The sequence below is a fragment of the Gigantopelta aegis genome, chromosome 15 (genome assembly GCF_016097555.1).
Source record: "Gigantopelta aegis isolate Gae_Host chromosome 15, Gae_host_genome, whole genome shotgun sequence".
In the NCBI taxonomy this organism is placed as follows: Eukaryota; Metazoa; Mollusca; class Gastropoda; order Neomphalida; family Peltospiridae; genus Gigantopelta; species Gigantopelta aegis.
In genome coordinates this window covers 39,081,706-39,097,786 of record NC_054713.1, presented here as the reverse complement: position 1 = coordinate 39,097,786, position 16,081 = coordinate 39,081,706, and the positions used below count along the sequence as shown (strand labels likewise).

General features: G+C 35.8%; 1 protein-coding gene across 1 annotated transcript in view; it reads left to right on the top strand.

The window, feature by feature from the left end:
• The window catches only part of LOC121389963 (ATP-dependent RNA helicase DHX29-like), a 41,220-nt gene that overhangs the window by 14,145 nt on the left and 10,994 nt on the right, over positions 1-16,081 (top strand). Inside the window, exons 13-19 of the mRNA XM_041521640.1 lie at positions 3,500-3,766; positions 5,182-5,451; positions 6,585-6,761; positions 8,827-8,916; positions 10,332-10,427; positions 12,722-12,811; positions 13,875-14,014. Of these exons, the coding sequence (XP_041377574.1) occupies positions 3,500-3,766; positions 5,182-5,451; positions 6,585-6,761; positions 8,827-8,916; positions 10,332-10,427; positions 12,722-12,811; positions 13,875-14,014 (1,130 nt within the window). The remainder of the gene's footprint in view (positions 1-3,499; positions 3,767-5,181; positions 5,452-6,584; positions 6,762-8,826; positions 8,917-10,331; positions 10,428-12,721; positions 12,812-13,874; positions 14,015-16,081) is intronic.

The following is a 16,081-nucleotide window of genomic DNA, read 5'->3' as shown; positions in this document are numbered from 1 at the left end:
CAACGAGATGTTTTAAAATGTATCTAACGAGACATAGAGAATAATACATGAGTGGCCGTTAGATACCATTTATCTCACAACCAGATGTTTTAAAATGTATCTAACGAGACAGAGATAATAATACATGAGTGGCCGTTAGATACCATTTATCTCACAACCAGATGTTTTAAAATGTATCTAACGAGACAGAGAGAGTAATACATGAGTGGCCGTTAGATACCATTTATCTCACAACGAGTTGTTTTAAAATGTATCTAACGAGAAATAGAGAATAATACATGAGTGGCCGTTAGATACCATTTATCTCAACGAGATGTTTTAAAATGTATCTAACGAGACATAGAGAATAATACATGAGTGGCCGTTAGATACCATTTATCTCACAACGAGATGTTTTAAAATGTATCTAACGAGACATAGAGAATAATACATGAGTGGCCGTTAGATATCATTTATCTCACAACGAGATGTTTTAAAATGTATCTAACGAGACAGAGAGAATAATACATGAGTGGCCGTTAGATACCATTTATCTCACAACCAGATGTTTTAAAATGTATCTAACGAGACAGAGATAATAATACATGAGTGGCCGTTAGATACCATTTATCTCACAACGAGATGTTTTAAAATGTATCTAACGAGACAGAGATAATAATACATGAGTGGCCGTTAGATACCATTTATCTCACAACGAGATGTTTTAAAATGTATCTAACGAGACAGAGATAATAATACATGAGTGGCCGTTAGATACCATTTATCTCACAACGAGATGTTTTAAAATGTATCTAACGAGACAGAGATAATAATACATGAGTGGCCGTTAGATACCATTTATCTCACAACGAGATGTTTTAAAATGTATCTAACGAGACAGAGAGAGTAATACATGAGTGGCCGTTAGATACCATTTATCTCACAACGAGATGTTTTAAAATGTATATAACGAGACAGAGAGAGTAATACATGAGTGGCCGTTAGATATCATTTATCTCACAACGAGATGTTTTAAAATGTATCTAACGAGAAATAGAGAATAATACATGAGTGGCCGTTAGATACCATTTATCTCACAACGAGATGTTTTAAAATGTATCTAACGAGACAGAGAGAGTAATACATGAGTGGCCGTTAGATACCATTTATCTCACAACGAGATGTTTTAAAATGTATCTAACGAGACAGAGAGAGTAATACATGAGTGGCCATTAGATACCATTTATCTCACAACGAGATGTTTTAAAATGTATCTAACGAGACAGAGAGAGTAATACATGAGTGGCCGTTAGATACCATTTATCTCACAACGAGATGTTTTAAAATGTATCTAACGAGACAGAGAGAGTAATACATGAGTGGCCGTTAGATACCATTTATCTCACAACGAGATGTTTTAAAATGTATCTAACGAGACAGAGAGAGTAATACATGAGTGGCCGTTAGATACCATTTATCTCACAACGAGTTGTTTTAAAATGTATCTAACGAGAAATAGAGAATAATACATGAGTGGCCGTTAGATACCATTTATCTCAACGAGATGTTTTAAAATGTATCTAACGAGACATAGAGAATAATACATGAGTGGCCGTTAGATACCATTTATCTCACAACGAGATGTTTTAAAATGTATCTAACGAGACATAGAGAATAATACATGAGTGGCCGTTAGATATCATTTATCTCACAACGAGATGTTTTAAAATGTATCTAACGAGACAGAGAGAATAATACATGAGTGGCCGTTAGATACCATTTATCTCACAACCAGATGTTTTAAAATGTATCTAACGAGACAGAGATAATAATACATGAGTGGCCGTTAGATACCATTTATCTCACAACGAGATGTTTTAAAATGTATCTAACGAGACAGAGATAATAATACATGAGTGGCCGTTAGATACCATTTATCTCACAACGAGATGTTTTAAAATGTATCTAACGAGACAGAGATAATAATACATGAGTGGCCGTTAGATACCATTTATCTCACAACGAGATGTTTTAAAATGTATCTAACGAGACAGAGATAATAATACATGAGTGGCCGTTAGATACCATTTATCTCACAACGAGATGTTTTAAAATGTATCTAACGAGACAGAGAGAGTAATACATGAGTGGCCGTTAGATACCATTTATCTCACAACGAGATGTTTTAAAATGTATATAACGAGACAGAGAGAGTAATACATGAGTGGCCGTTAGATATCATTTATCTCACAACGAGATGTTTTAAAATGTATCTAACGAGAAATAGAGAATAATACATGAGTGGCCGTTAGATACCATTTATCTCACAACGAGATGTTTTAAAATGTATCTAACGAGACATAGAGAATAATACATGAGTGGCCATTAGATACCATTTATCTCACAACGAGATGTTTTAAAATGTATCTAACGAGACAGAGATAATAATACATGAGTGGCCGTTAGATACCATTTATCTCACAACGAGATGTTTTAAAATGTATCTAACGAGACAGAGAGAGTAATACATGAGTGGCCGTTAGATACCATTTATCTCACAACGAGATGTTTTAAAATGTATCTAACGAGACAGAGAGAGTAATACATGAGTGGCCATTAGATACCATTTATCTCACAACGAGATGTTTTAAAATGTATCTAACGAGACAGAGAGAGTAATACATGAGTGGCCGTTAGATACCATTTATCTCACAACGAGATGTTTTAAAATGTATCTAACGAGACAGAGAGAGTAATACATGAGTGGCCGTTAGATACCATTTATCTCACAACGAGATGTTTTAAAATGTATCTAACGAGACAGAGAGAGTAATACATGAGTGGCCGTTAGATACCATTTATCTCACAACGAGATGTTTTAAAATGTATCTAACGAGACAGAGAGAGTAATACATGAGTGGCCATTAGATACCATTTATCTCACAACGAGATGTTTTAAAATGTATCTAACGAGACAGAGAGAGTAATACATGAGTGGCCGTTAGATACCATTTATCTCACGAGTTGTTTTAAAATGTATCTAACAAGTAAAAGCGAGTTTGATACATTTTTAAACAATGAGTTGCGAGATATATGGTATCTAACGGACACGAATGTATTATTCTATTTTTTAACATATCCTCAAAAAACTGATTTTAAGCAAATTTTAACATCTTTTTCGACTAAACATTATTTACATTCGTTGCACTTGTAGCTAACTTACGCATCACAGATTGTCTCTCTCTTCAGTGTTAACATAATCATATATTAAACACCAACTAGCTTTTTCTTTTTTTTATGTGCTATCCTGTCTATGGGATGGTGCATATAAAAGATCCCTTGCTGCTAATCAAAAAGAGTAGCCCATGAAGTGGCAACAGCGGGTTTTTCCTCAATGTCTGTGTGATCCTTAACCATATGTCCGACGCCATATAACCGTAAATAAAATGTGTTGAGTGCATCGTTAAATAAAACATTTCCTTCCTTGAAATATCATTTCTTTCTTGTTGTTTTCTTCCAGGACAACTGGGGTCCCACTGTGGACAACTCGTCGTTGTCCAGCAAGCGATCGGGACGATCTGGACTGACCAGCGACCAGCTGGTCAGACTACTGGATGACCGACAAGCCTCAGACACATTCCTTCAGCTCCTGCACACTCGCTCCAGCCTGCCCGTGTTCCAGCACCGACAGTCCGTCATGGCCACGGTGTGTCGAGAGAACATTGTCGTGGTTGCTGGGGAAACTGGGAGCGGCAAGAGTACACAGGTTCCGCAGTTCATTCTGGAGGTATGTTGTTTGGTCGGTTTGGGATCGATCCCCGTCGGTGGACCCACTGGACTGTTTCTCGTTCCAGCCAGTGCACCACGGCTGGTACATCAAAGGCTGTGGTATGTGCTATCCTGTCTTTATGGGATGGTACATATAAAACATCCCTTGCTATTAATGGACAAAATGTAGCGGGTTTCTTCTCATGTCACACTTAGCAAATGTTTGACATCCAGTAGCCGATGATTAATAAATCAATGTGCTCTAGTGGCATTGTTAAACGAAACAAACAAAGTTATCCTGCGAAGGTTAGACTGGTGAATTCCATGAGGCTCAGCCAAGCGGTATTCACCATTCGACCTCAAAAGGATGAATCAGGAATAGTCGGAAAATCATTATTTATTACAGTTTTTGTATGCATATTGAGTACCATCAACCTAGCAAGGCTTTTACAGTGTGACGTCATACAAGATACATGACGTCATTCTTTGTCAAATTCTGTAACCTCGCCGTGGTGCAGGGGTGTAACATTTTCTTTGAGAATGGCCAATACAGCACAAAATTGAAGTTTTGAGTAAAATTCAGTATCCGTAAAATTATGTGATATTTGTGTTTTTGCACAGTTCTTTACACTGTTTTTGTTTAAGTCTTGAATTTTTATATTGACGTTGATCATCTCTTCATTTATTTGCATTACCATAGTTTGACACCCAATAGCCGATGTATTTTTCGTGCTGTGTTGTCATTAAACATTCATTCATTCATTTTTTGTCAAATTCAAAAGGCTTTTCTAAAGTCTTGATTCATAAATAAATCTGTAAGTTTTGTTATCTTTATCATTGACGAATGCTATTATTACTCATCACACAGGTTTAGGTCCACTTACCCATCACAAAACAATCAATTTCGGACGTCCTTATTTTTATTTTATTATCCACATCGTTCAAGATATTCAGGGAAATATAATCAGTATGACCCATGTGTGTCATAATGATTTCACGTGCACCACGAATGCCGTAATTTTGTGAAGCGACGTCATAACTTAATGCAGCTTCCCCAGTGTAAATGCAAATAAAAAATGATGTCATTCCGGAAAATGACGTTTCGTCATCTCTTTTTAGTTACTTGTCAAATGTTCTGACATGGTCCTAGCTTTTTAATTATAAAAAATAATATTTTGGATAATAAAGAAATTATTACACTAGCATGTGAATAATCCTGACACTCGTTTCGTAAAATCAGTACAACACACAAGCTCGTATAATAATTTCTATGGGTGGTATGGCTCTTGTGACTGGACTATCACCATGGAGCAACTAGTCACAGGTCTCGAAGATTATCTCCACCGTATGTCGGACACGATATTTATCTACGGGTCATCTCTTACACATGTATGTGAAAAATATTTAAATCTTGTTCTATATGTTTAATTACAGGACATGATACGGTCAGGGCAAGGATCGAAGTGCAATATCGTCTGTACCCAACCCCGTCGAATCTCGGCGCTCAGTTTAGCCAATCGCGTATCGCAGGAGCTGGGAGAGGGTTGTCCGGGGAAACGAGATTCGCTGTGCGGGTACCAGATCCGGTTCGAGTCAAAGAAAGGACCGAATACAAAACTCTTGTACTGCACAACCGGAGTGCTGCTGCGGCAGCTGCAGCTCAAACCGGATCTCTGTGATGTCACGCACATTGTCATTGATGAGGTGAATGTTTTGTTAAAGGTTAACTTTATCAGAAAGTAATTATTTCTAGACAAGTTTTCAAATATCAGGATATGTCACTATATATATATATTTTAATGTAAAGGTATTTAATGTCAAACATAGGATTAATGTTGCATTAGAGCAGGAATCTTTGCCTACTTGGTAGTTGGAATAAATCCCGCCTTTTCTTTAGAATTGTCTCTGACCGCAGAAAGCAAATATAACTATCCAAATGTCCGTCTACCTTTCAAACGGCAGAGTACTCTGGCTATTCCCAAAACTATTACACACCTATAGTTCATCCCATCCTCCTACAATTTTTTTTTTTGTAAATAATTTCAGTTGTGTTTGACGTAAGAAGAAAGGTAAAAGTGTTTTGGAAATAAGAAAAAAATACCATTTGTGTGTTCAATTTAGAAAACAGTCGCCTCAGAAGTAAATAACTTGGAGTAAATTCCATAGTATAAAAAAAGGTGTTTCCTGTGGGATGGACTATAAGGTCGACGACAGAACCTCACACAATTGTTTTGGCTTTATAAACAATAAAAATAACATATCTTATTGTCATTTCACTGGAAATCCATATTTCGTAAATAGTACAATTTTTTAATTACCATATTTTCTTCAAACACAGTAAGGTGTATTAGTAATGTTCAAATAAAAACTTTTCAATAGCAATTTTGCTTTTTAATTTTTCCAACATTCTTAAAACGGAAATGTTATTTACCCAGTATTGTTATTGTAAAGAGATGCAAAGTGACATCATTCAAATTCAAAATTACCTATATTATTACAATGCTTCGCCACATTAAAATAAAAACTGGTCTACCTACCGTAACCCCTTTCAAAATAATTCCGAGAGCAAACAACAGTTTACAGGTCAGTATGTTTAAATTTTTTCATAATTTTAGACAAAATATTAAATTACAGTTTTAAGAGATCAAAGAAATAAAAAGTGCCAATCATCAAATATACTCATATCAAAACATTAAAATTATATTTATTGTGTACGAAGCCACACAATGGTGCCAAAAGTGACTGTCGTCGACCTTAATACCCAGAGATTAAACGTGCTTCGGTGTCACTAAATATAACACCCCTCTTTCTTAACAGCTGTGCTTTCTATATTTCAGGTGCATGAGCGAAGCGTGGAGTCTGATTTCTTGCTGATTGTGATAAAGCGTATTCTCGAGAAGCGCTCGGATCTGAAGGTGATCTTGATGAGTGCCACGCTGGACAGTGACAAGTTCTCCGCCTACTTCCATCACTGTCCGGTCATCAACATTCCAGGACGAACCTACCCGGTGCAGGTCCGGTTTTGTCATTTTTGTAGCAAAAAATTCATATTTTAACCTGACAATTTGAGTTATTTTTAAGACATACCGTATTTGACCGGAAATTAGCCCATGTCTTTGAATAAGCCCCCCTCCGTTTTGATAGCATTTAAGAAATTAGGCCCTCATTCGTAAATAAGCCCACCCCAAACTTCGTCACCTTATAAATAACACAAAACTGCAAGTTTGCTCAAAGTTCATTTAAAAGGTCATACCTCCTGCAGATAATTAAACACAAATGTAACACAATATTTTACCACCAGTGAGATTTAGTAGTCTAACAGTAAAAGTGTGTAACATTGTTTTCAATTTCATGCCTGCAGCATTTCTTTGAAGTACCCAAACCCAAGTCTGAACTAAAAACCAATGTCTATTTTTACCACCACACTGGGTCCGCAGTTAATGCTAATTAGGCAAATACCTTATTCTGATTGGCTAAGAACAATGGCCTAGATTGACAATTCTTTGTAGTGTAAGCTGGCTGCCTGTCAGAAACATGTATATACGCTATTGAGTTTGTTGTTTTAAGTCTTCTCAGCATTAAATTTTGGATGTAAATAAACAGCACTGGTAAGTAATTGTAACATAGAAGGTGTGTTTCTGATAATTAGATACTAGTAAAAAAAACAATTTAATTAATAAACAATTATTATTTATTAATAAAAAATGGAACACTAATTAATAGATGTGCTACTGGACGTTTTTTGTTTTCTTCCTAGTTCATTTAATTATTATTTATTTTAATTATTTGGGGTTTTTTGTTGTTTTTTTTCAACAAAACTGGCCCCTTGTCTGGGAATAAGCCCACCCCATGCTAAGCTTACAATGAGGTGTCTTGGGCCCCTGGGCTTATTTCCGGTCAAATACGGTATGTTTTAAAAATAATTAAGTATTTGTCTAAAGGTTGTTGTCAGGTTGGTTTTTGTAACTTTTCTTACTATTTCTGTTCATATTTTAACCTTCTGACTACTGCAGGCGAGAACATCTCGCCCGACGCCACGCAAGTCGACATACTGTACACTGTATACAGTGCATTCCCCAATTCATTTATTTCCCACCGGTTTGCACACAACATTCACCGGAAATAATAATATAACACAGGAAATAGATTAGTTGAGAGTATGGTTGCTTTAGTTTTTAATTTTTCAATGGAAAATACCTGGGAATTGTGAGTTAAAAAAGTGGTTTTCGGCAAATATTTTTCACTAGACATCGGTGGCAGAATATCGCTATTATTTTGAGGAATCGATAGCTCAGTTTGACAGCTACTTTTATAATAAATTTGTTCATTTTACCAAGAATGAAAATCAAACATTTTTGGGATATGCATCGTAGTTTGTTTTTTAAAAAACAATTCTGTTCAGAAAACCAATGTTATGGGGAATAATGGACAAAAATACTGGACATCTAGCCACAAATGCCCGTAAGTAGTCAAGACTTTTTAAATTTTTTGCCTAATTTTAATCAACATTAACTGATCTAAAATATCATAAAATTTTGAAAAATCCACAAAAATAACACTTATCGATTAAAATATGAACTTTATTTGATGTATTTATTAAAAATGTAAGTGAATATGTCAGTAAAAAGTTATAAACTCAACATGGTTTTTGTCAAAAATTAATCCAGTTGTCAGAAGGTTAACCTGACATTTTTATATTTAGTACTCGGGCAACATTTATACAAAAAAATACAACTTCCATATTCAAATTATATCTAATTATTTTATTTATTAGCATCTGTATTAATTAATTAATACATTATAAAAAACTAACAGTTTCCACAAAACAAAATGTATGAAGGCCTGCATTTTGTATTAAGTATTGAGGTTTTGGTGAATGAATGAATGAATGAGTGAGTGAGTGAGTGAGTTAGGAGTGAGTGAGTGAGTAAATGAATGAACGAATGTTTAAGGACACCTTGGTATGATGAATACATCAGGTATGGGGCGTCAAAAGTAAGTATATAAATGAATTGTTGAGGTATTAAGGAATATCATTATATGTAAGTCTATAATAAACATTCAGTGTGTTATTTGTAGATTTTCCACCTGGAAGACATTATTGAGATGACAGGCTATGTAGTTGATGAGGATTCACAGTACACCATTCGGGCCAATCGGCTTGTCCAGGTCAGTCGGAATACTTTATTACTTACATTTGTCTGCCCCGGATTGGGCCCCTGGCCTCTCAGCTTCCGAACCCTGGGGCTGACATGCTCGAAACCTATGTGGTATATGAGCATGTTAGATTGTTGGGTTTTTTTGTTGTTTTTTATTGTTTTTTTTTTTGAAGGTCTAGGTGATGATAATAGATTTCATGCATATATACAGCTTAAGTGCAAGTATGCTGTCATGGGCATGCATATTGGCTGTGTATTCACAAGATTGGTGCTAACAACTAAGTGTAAAAATTATCCTGTTGCTGCTTCATTGCTACTCATAAGGAATTTCTTCTTTGGTTTCTTTATGCCTAGATGGGGCAGGATGTGGCCCAGTGGTACAGCATTTGCTCAATGCACGGTTGGTCTAGGATCGATCCCTGTCAGTGGGCCCATTGGGCTGTTTCTTGTTCCAGCCAGTGCACCACTACTGGTATATCAAAGGCTGTGGTATGTACTACCCTGTCTGTGGGATGGTGCATATAAAAGATCCCTTGCTGCTTATAAAAAAGAGTAAGTAGCCCATGAAGTGGTGACAGCAGGTTTCCTCTATCAATATCTGTGTGGTCCGTAACCATATGTCAGACGCCATATTACCATAAATAAAATGTGTTGAGTGCATCATTAAATAAAACCTTCAACCGAATGACACTCGTACGAAATAGCAGTAGAGTATCTTCTATATTCACAGGAGCGGGATTTAGCTCAGTCAGTTGAGCGCTTGCCTTAGGTGCTTACGTCGCATGATCAAACCACCTCAGTGGATTTGTTCAACTGGTTGCGTTATTTTCTCATTCCAACCAGTGCACCACAGCTGGTCAAAGGCCGTGGTATGTGTGTGGGAAGGTGCATATAAAAGACCCTGTGCTTGATTAAAAACAAAATGTAAATGGGTTTCCTGTGATAAGTACAAGTCAGAATTACCCAAATGTTTTACATCCAATAGCCGATGATTAATTAAACCATGTGCTCCAGTGGTGTCGTTAAACAAAACAAATTTCTCCTATAAGAAATACATACCACCAGGTTTGAAATAAATGTTCATTCGTCTGTCTATAACCATCCATCCATCCATCCATCATTTCATAAATTCATTCATCTGTCCTGCATTTATCCATCTATCCATGTATCCATTCATTAATTTTTCCATCCATCCATCCATCCATCCATCCATTCTTTCACCTGCACATTCATTCTTTTATTTATTCATTCATCCATCTGTCTATCATCCATCCAATCACCTGCAAATTCATTAATTTATCCATTCATCCATCTGTTCATCCATCCATCCATCCATTCACCTGCACATTCATTATTCTTTCGTTCATTCATCCATCTGTCTGTCCACATGTCCATCCATCTATAAATTCTCTTAACTACTTCCAGGAGGACAGTGCTACTCTGCAGGTGACCGAACAGGGAGGGGAGACAACTCAGGTTAATGTCTATTGGACCAAAGATGACATCAGCAAACTCGATCAGGTATATATCATTTTGCACAGATATATTTACACTGAAATTGAAAAAAATATATATATAATGTATTACATTTATATTTCAGTGTCAGATCAAAAGGGGGCTATCAGTCCCTTTTTTTTCAATAAAAAGGTTTACAAATTATTCTGTTATTTTAATTATTATTACATGTGGGAAATGTTGCCTCTTTTTCAAATAATTAAAATATCTAATAGGAGAGGGTTTAGAATTCGGAGAAACTTGCTCGTAAAAATCAAATATAAATTCAAAATGCAATTTTAAAGATGTTATAGTGTGTGCATCTGCGAATTTACGGATTCAAATAAAGCATTTTTGATCTATATTATAGTTTCACTTATTTAAATCCATACAACTCTGCCTTTAACTATCCCCTTTCCCCCACCCAAACAATTAAAGGATCAACATGATATATATATATATATATTATTGTAATTCTTAATGGGGGGTTTTGACACATGCATTTATGTATGATATGGGCAGGATTAGATTAGTCGGTTGAGTGCTCGCCTGAGGTGCTTGTGTCGCAGGATCGAACCATCTCAGTGGATCCGTTCAACTAATTAGGTTTTTTCTTGTTCTAACCAGTGCAGCACAACTGGTCAAAGGTCGTGTTATGTGCTTTCCTGTCTGTGGGGAAGTGCATATGAAAGATCCCTTGCTGCATTAGGAAAGATGTAGTGGGTTTTCTCTGAAGACTGCTTGTCAGAATTACCAATATTTGATATCCAGTAGCCGATGATTAATTAATCAATGTGTTCTAGTGATGTCGTTAAATGAACCAAACTTTTTTCAGACTGAACTATTTGTTGTGTATATTCAGACTTTGTTGTGTATATTCAGACTGAACTATTTGTTGTGTATATTCAGACTTTGTTGTGTATATTCAGACTGAACTATTTGTTGTGTATATTCAGACTGTGGTGTATATTTAGACTGAACTATTTGTTGTGTATATTCAGACTTTGTTGTGTATATTCAGACTGAACTATTTGTTGTGTATATTCAGACTGTGGTGTATATTTAGACTGAACTATTTGTTGTGTATATTCAGACTGAACTATTTGTTGTGTATATTCAGACTGGACTATTTGTTGTGTATATTCAGACTGAAATTTTTTTGGTGTATATTCAGACTGAACTATTTCTTGTGTATATTCAGACTGAACTATTTGTTATATGTCTTCAGACTGAACTATTTGTTGTGTATATTCAGACTGAACTATTTGTTGTGTCTATTCAGACTGAACTATTTGTTGTGTCTATTCAGACTGATTTTTTTTTTTTGTATATTCAGACTGAACTATTTGTTGTGTATATTCAGACTGAACTATTTGTTATATGTCTTCAGCCTGAACTATTTGTGGTGTATATTCAGACTGAACTATTTGTGGTGTATATTCAGACTGAACTATTTGTGGTGTATATTCAGACTGAACTATTTTTTGTGTATATTAGACTGAACTATTTGTTGTGTATTTTTTTTGGTGTATATTCAGACTGTATATTCAACTGAATATTTGTTGTGTATATTCAGACTGAACTATTTGTTATATGTCTTCAGACTGAACTATTTGTTGTGTCTATTCAGACTGAACTATTTGTTGTGTATATTCAGACTGAACTATTTTTTGGTTTTTTTTTTTTGTATATTCAGACTGAACTATTTGTTATATGTCAGACTTCAGTATATTCAGACTGAACTATTTGTGGTGTATATTCAGACTGAACTATTTGTGGTGTATATTCAGACTGAACTATTTGTGGTGTATATTCAGACTGAACTATTTGTTGTGTATATTAGACTGAAATTTTTTTGGTGTATATTCAGACTGAACTATTTGTTGTGTATATTCAGACTGAACTATTTGTTATATGTCTTCAGACTGAACTATTTGTTGTGTCTATTCAGACTGAATTTTTTTTTTGTATATTCAGACTGAACTATTTGTTGTGTATATTCAGACTGAACTATTTGTTATATGTCTTCAGACTGAACTATTTGTGGTGTATATTCAGACTGAACTATTTGTGGTGTATATTCAGACTCAACTATTTGTGGTGTATATTCAGACTGAACTATTTGTTGTGTATATTAGACTGAAATTTTTTTGGTGTATATTCAGACTGAACTATTTGTTGTGTATATTCAGACTGAACTATTTGTTATATGTCTTCAGACTGAACTATTTGTGGTGTATATTCAGACTGAACTATTTGTTGTGTATATTCAGACTGAACATTTGTTGTGTATATTCAGACTATTTGTTGTGTATATTCAGACTGAACTATCCCCTGACAAGTACAGTCTGCGAACAAGAAACGCCGTCACCCGTCTCAACGTCGACCGAATCAACATGGACTTAGTCATGGTGAGTGAGAAGTCAGCGTGTAATGGCTGTTTGACTACCGGTGTGTTAAGTTAACAAGGATTCTTACGCGTTCTGACTTTAAAATCCAGGCCTGGAATGTCCTGTCAAACACATTAAATTTTATTGTGTCCTGGAAATTTAGGCCAAAACATTTGGTGGTTTATTTTTGTTCGCATCTTTATTTTTGTTGTCCTCATAACTTGTCTAAGTTCAGACAACAATTTGTTATAAAAACATTGATTGATTGAATATTTCATGTCCTGGAAAACTTTAAACATGTCCTGCGAAACTCTTGAAAATGTCCTTGAATTTTATGTTTTTTCAAGTGTAAGAATCCTGGTTAACATTTTTGTTTACTGAATGTCTCATGAATTATTCAATTAAACATCATAGTACCATCCCCCCACCCCCTTTGATTAGATTTTGAACAGCCCTGAACTCCAAAAAGTTTTAACAAACTTCTTATTTTGGAGGGGCGGGATGTAGCCCAGTGGTAAAGCGCTCGCTCAGTCCGCAGTTGGTCTGTGATCGATCCCCATCGATGGGCCCATTGGGCTATTTTTCGTTCTAACCAGTGAACCACAACTGGTGTAACAAAGGCCGTGTTATGTACTACCCTGTCTCTGGGATGATGCATATAAAAGATCTCTTGCTGCCAATCGAAAAGAGTGGCCTATGAAGTGACGACAGCAGGTTTCCTGTCTCATTATCTGTGTGGTCCTTAACCATATGTCTGACGCCATATAACCATAAATAAAATGTGTTGAGTGGATTCATTTTCTTTTTTTTAATTCTGGACATAGTGACCATTACTAGGGCCCTGTTCCACAAAGCGATCTTAGCGCTAAGATCACCTTAAGCGCATTAGGTAGCTATGCACTTAAGGTGGTTTTAGGGCTAAGATTGCTTCATGGAACAGGGCACAGGTGTACAATAACACAGCCAGGGTATCTGTGTTTTCCTGAATTATTGAATGGCCTCACTAAAGACCTAATCTCCAAATGTGTGAAGAACCTGAGTATGTGTACAGTAGTGTAGCCACAGTTTTTATGTTTATTTTCAGGAGTTACTGAATCACCTGACTAAAGACGAAGAGTTTCATCAGGTAGATGGTGCCGTGCTCGTGTTTCTGCCAGGACTGTCGGACATACAGGAACTCTACGAGAACTTGCAGTCAGACAGGCTGTTCTCAGATCCAAACAGGTAACACATAGTGATAACTGGTAACACATAGTGTAATAACTGGTAACACATAGTGTAATACCTGGTAACACATAGTGTGATAACTGGTAACACATAGTGATAACTGGTAACACATAGTGATAACTGGTAATATAGTGTGATAACTGGTAACACATAGTGATAACTGGTAACACAGTGTGATAACTGGTAACATAGTGTGATAACTGGTAACACATAGTGTGATAACTGGTAACACATAGTGTGATAACAGGTAACACATAGTGTAATAACTGGTAACACATAGTGTGATAACTGGTAACACATAGTGATAACTGGTAACACATAGTGTGATAACAGGTAACACATAGTGATAACTGGTAACATAGTGTGATAACTGGTAACACATAGTGATAACTGGTAACACATAGTGATAACTGGTAACATAGTGTGATAACTGGTAACATAGTGTGATAACTGGTAACACATAGTGATAACTGGTAACATAGTGTGATAACAGGTAACACATAATGATAACTGGTAACACATAGTGTTATAACTGGTAACATAGTGTGATAACTGGTAACACATAGTGATAACTGGTAACACATAGTGTGATAACTGGTAACACAGTGTGATAACTGGTGACACATAGTGTGATAACTGGTAACATAGTGTGATAACTGGTAACACATGGTAACATAGTGTGATAACTGGTAACACATAGTGATAACTGGTAACACATAGTGTGATAACTGGTAACACATAGTGTGATAACTGGTAACACATAGTGTGATAACTGGTAACACATAGTGTGATAACTGGTAACATAGTGTGATAACTGGTAACACATGGTAACATAGTGTGATAACTGGTAACACATAGTGATAACTGGTAACACATAGTGTGATAACTGGTAACACATAGTGTGATAACTGGTAACACATAGTGTGCTAACTGGTAACACATAGTGTGATATACATAGTGTGATAACTGGTAACACATAGTGTGATAACTGGTAACACATAGTGTGATAACTGGTAACACATAGTGTGATAACTGGTAACACATAATGATAACTGGTAACACATAGTGTGATAACTGGTAACACATAGTGTGATAACTGGTAACACATAGTGTGATAACTGGTAACACATAGTGTGATAACAGGTAACACATAATGATAACTGGTAACACATAGTGTTATAACTGGTAACATAGTGTGATAACTGGTAACACATAGTGATAACTGGTAACACATAGTGTGATAACTGGTAACACAGTGTGATAACTGGTGACACATAGTGTGATAACTGGTGACACATAGTGTGATAACTGGTGACACATAGTGTGATAACTGGTAACATAGTGTGATAACTGGTAACACATGGTAACATAGTGTGATAACTGGTAACACATAGTGATAACTGGTAACACATAGTGTGATAACTGGTAACACATAGTGTGATAACTGGTAACACATAGTGTGATAACTGGTAACACATAGTGTGATAACTGGTAACATAGTGTGATAACTGGTAACACATGGTAACATAGTGTGATAACTGGTAACACATAGTGATAACTGGTAACACATAGTGTGATAACTGGTAACACATAGTGTGATAACTGGTAACACATAGTGTGATAACTGGTAACACATAGTGTGATATACATAGTGTGATAACTGGTAACACATAGTGTGATAACTGGTAACACATAGTGTGATAACTGGTAACACATAGTGTGATAACTGGTAACACATAATGATAACTGGTAACACATAGTGTGATAACTGGTAACACATAGTGTGATAACTGGTAACACATAGTGTGATAACTGGTAACACATAGTGTGATAACTGGTAATACATAGTGATAACAGGTAACACATAGTGATAACGATGATAACAGTGATGACAGTTGTGATGATGAAAGTAGTCAGAATGATGATGATGATGGTGGAGATGATGATTGTTGCTTATATCTAATTTGATTGTTCCTCCCCTACCCTCTCTCTCTGTCTCTGTCTCTGTCTCTGTCTCTCTCTCTCTCTCTCTCTCTCTCTCTCTCTCTCTCTCTCTCTCTCTCT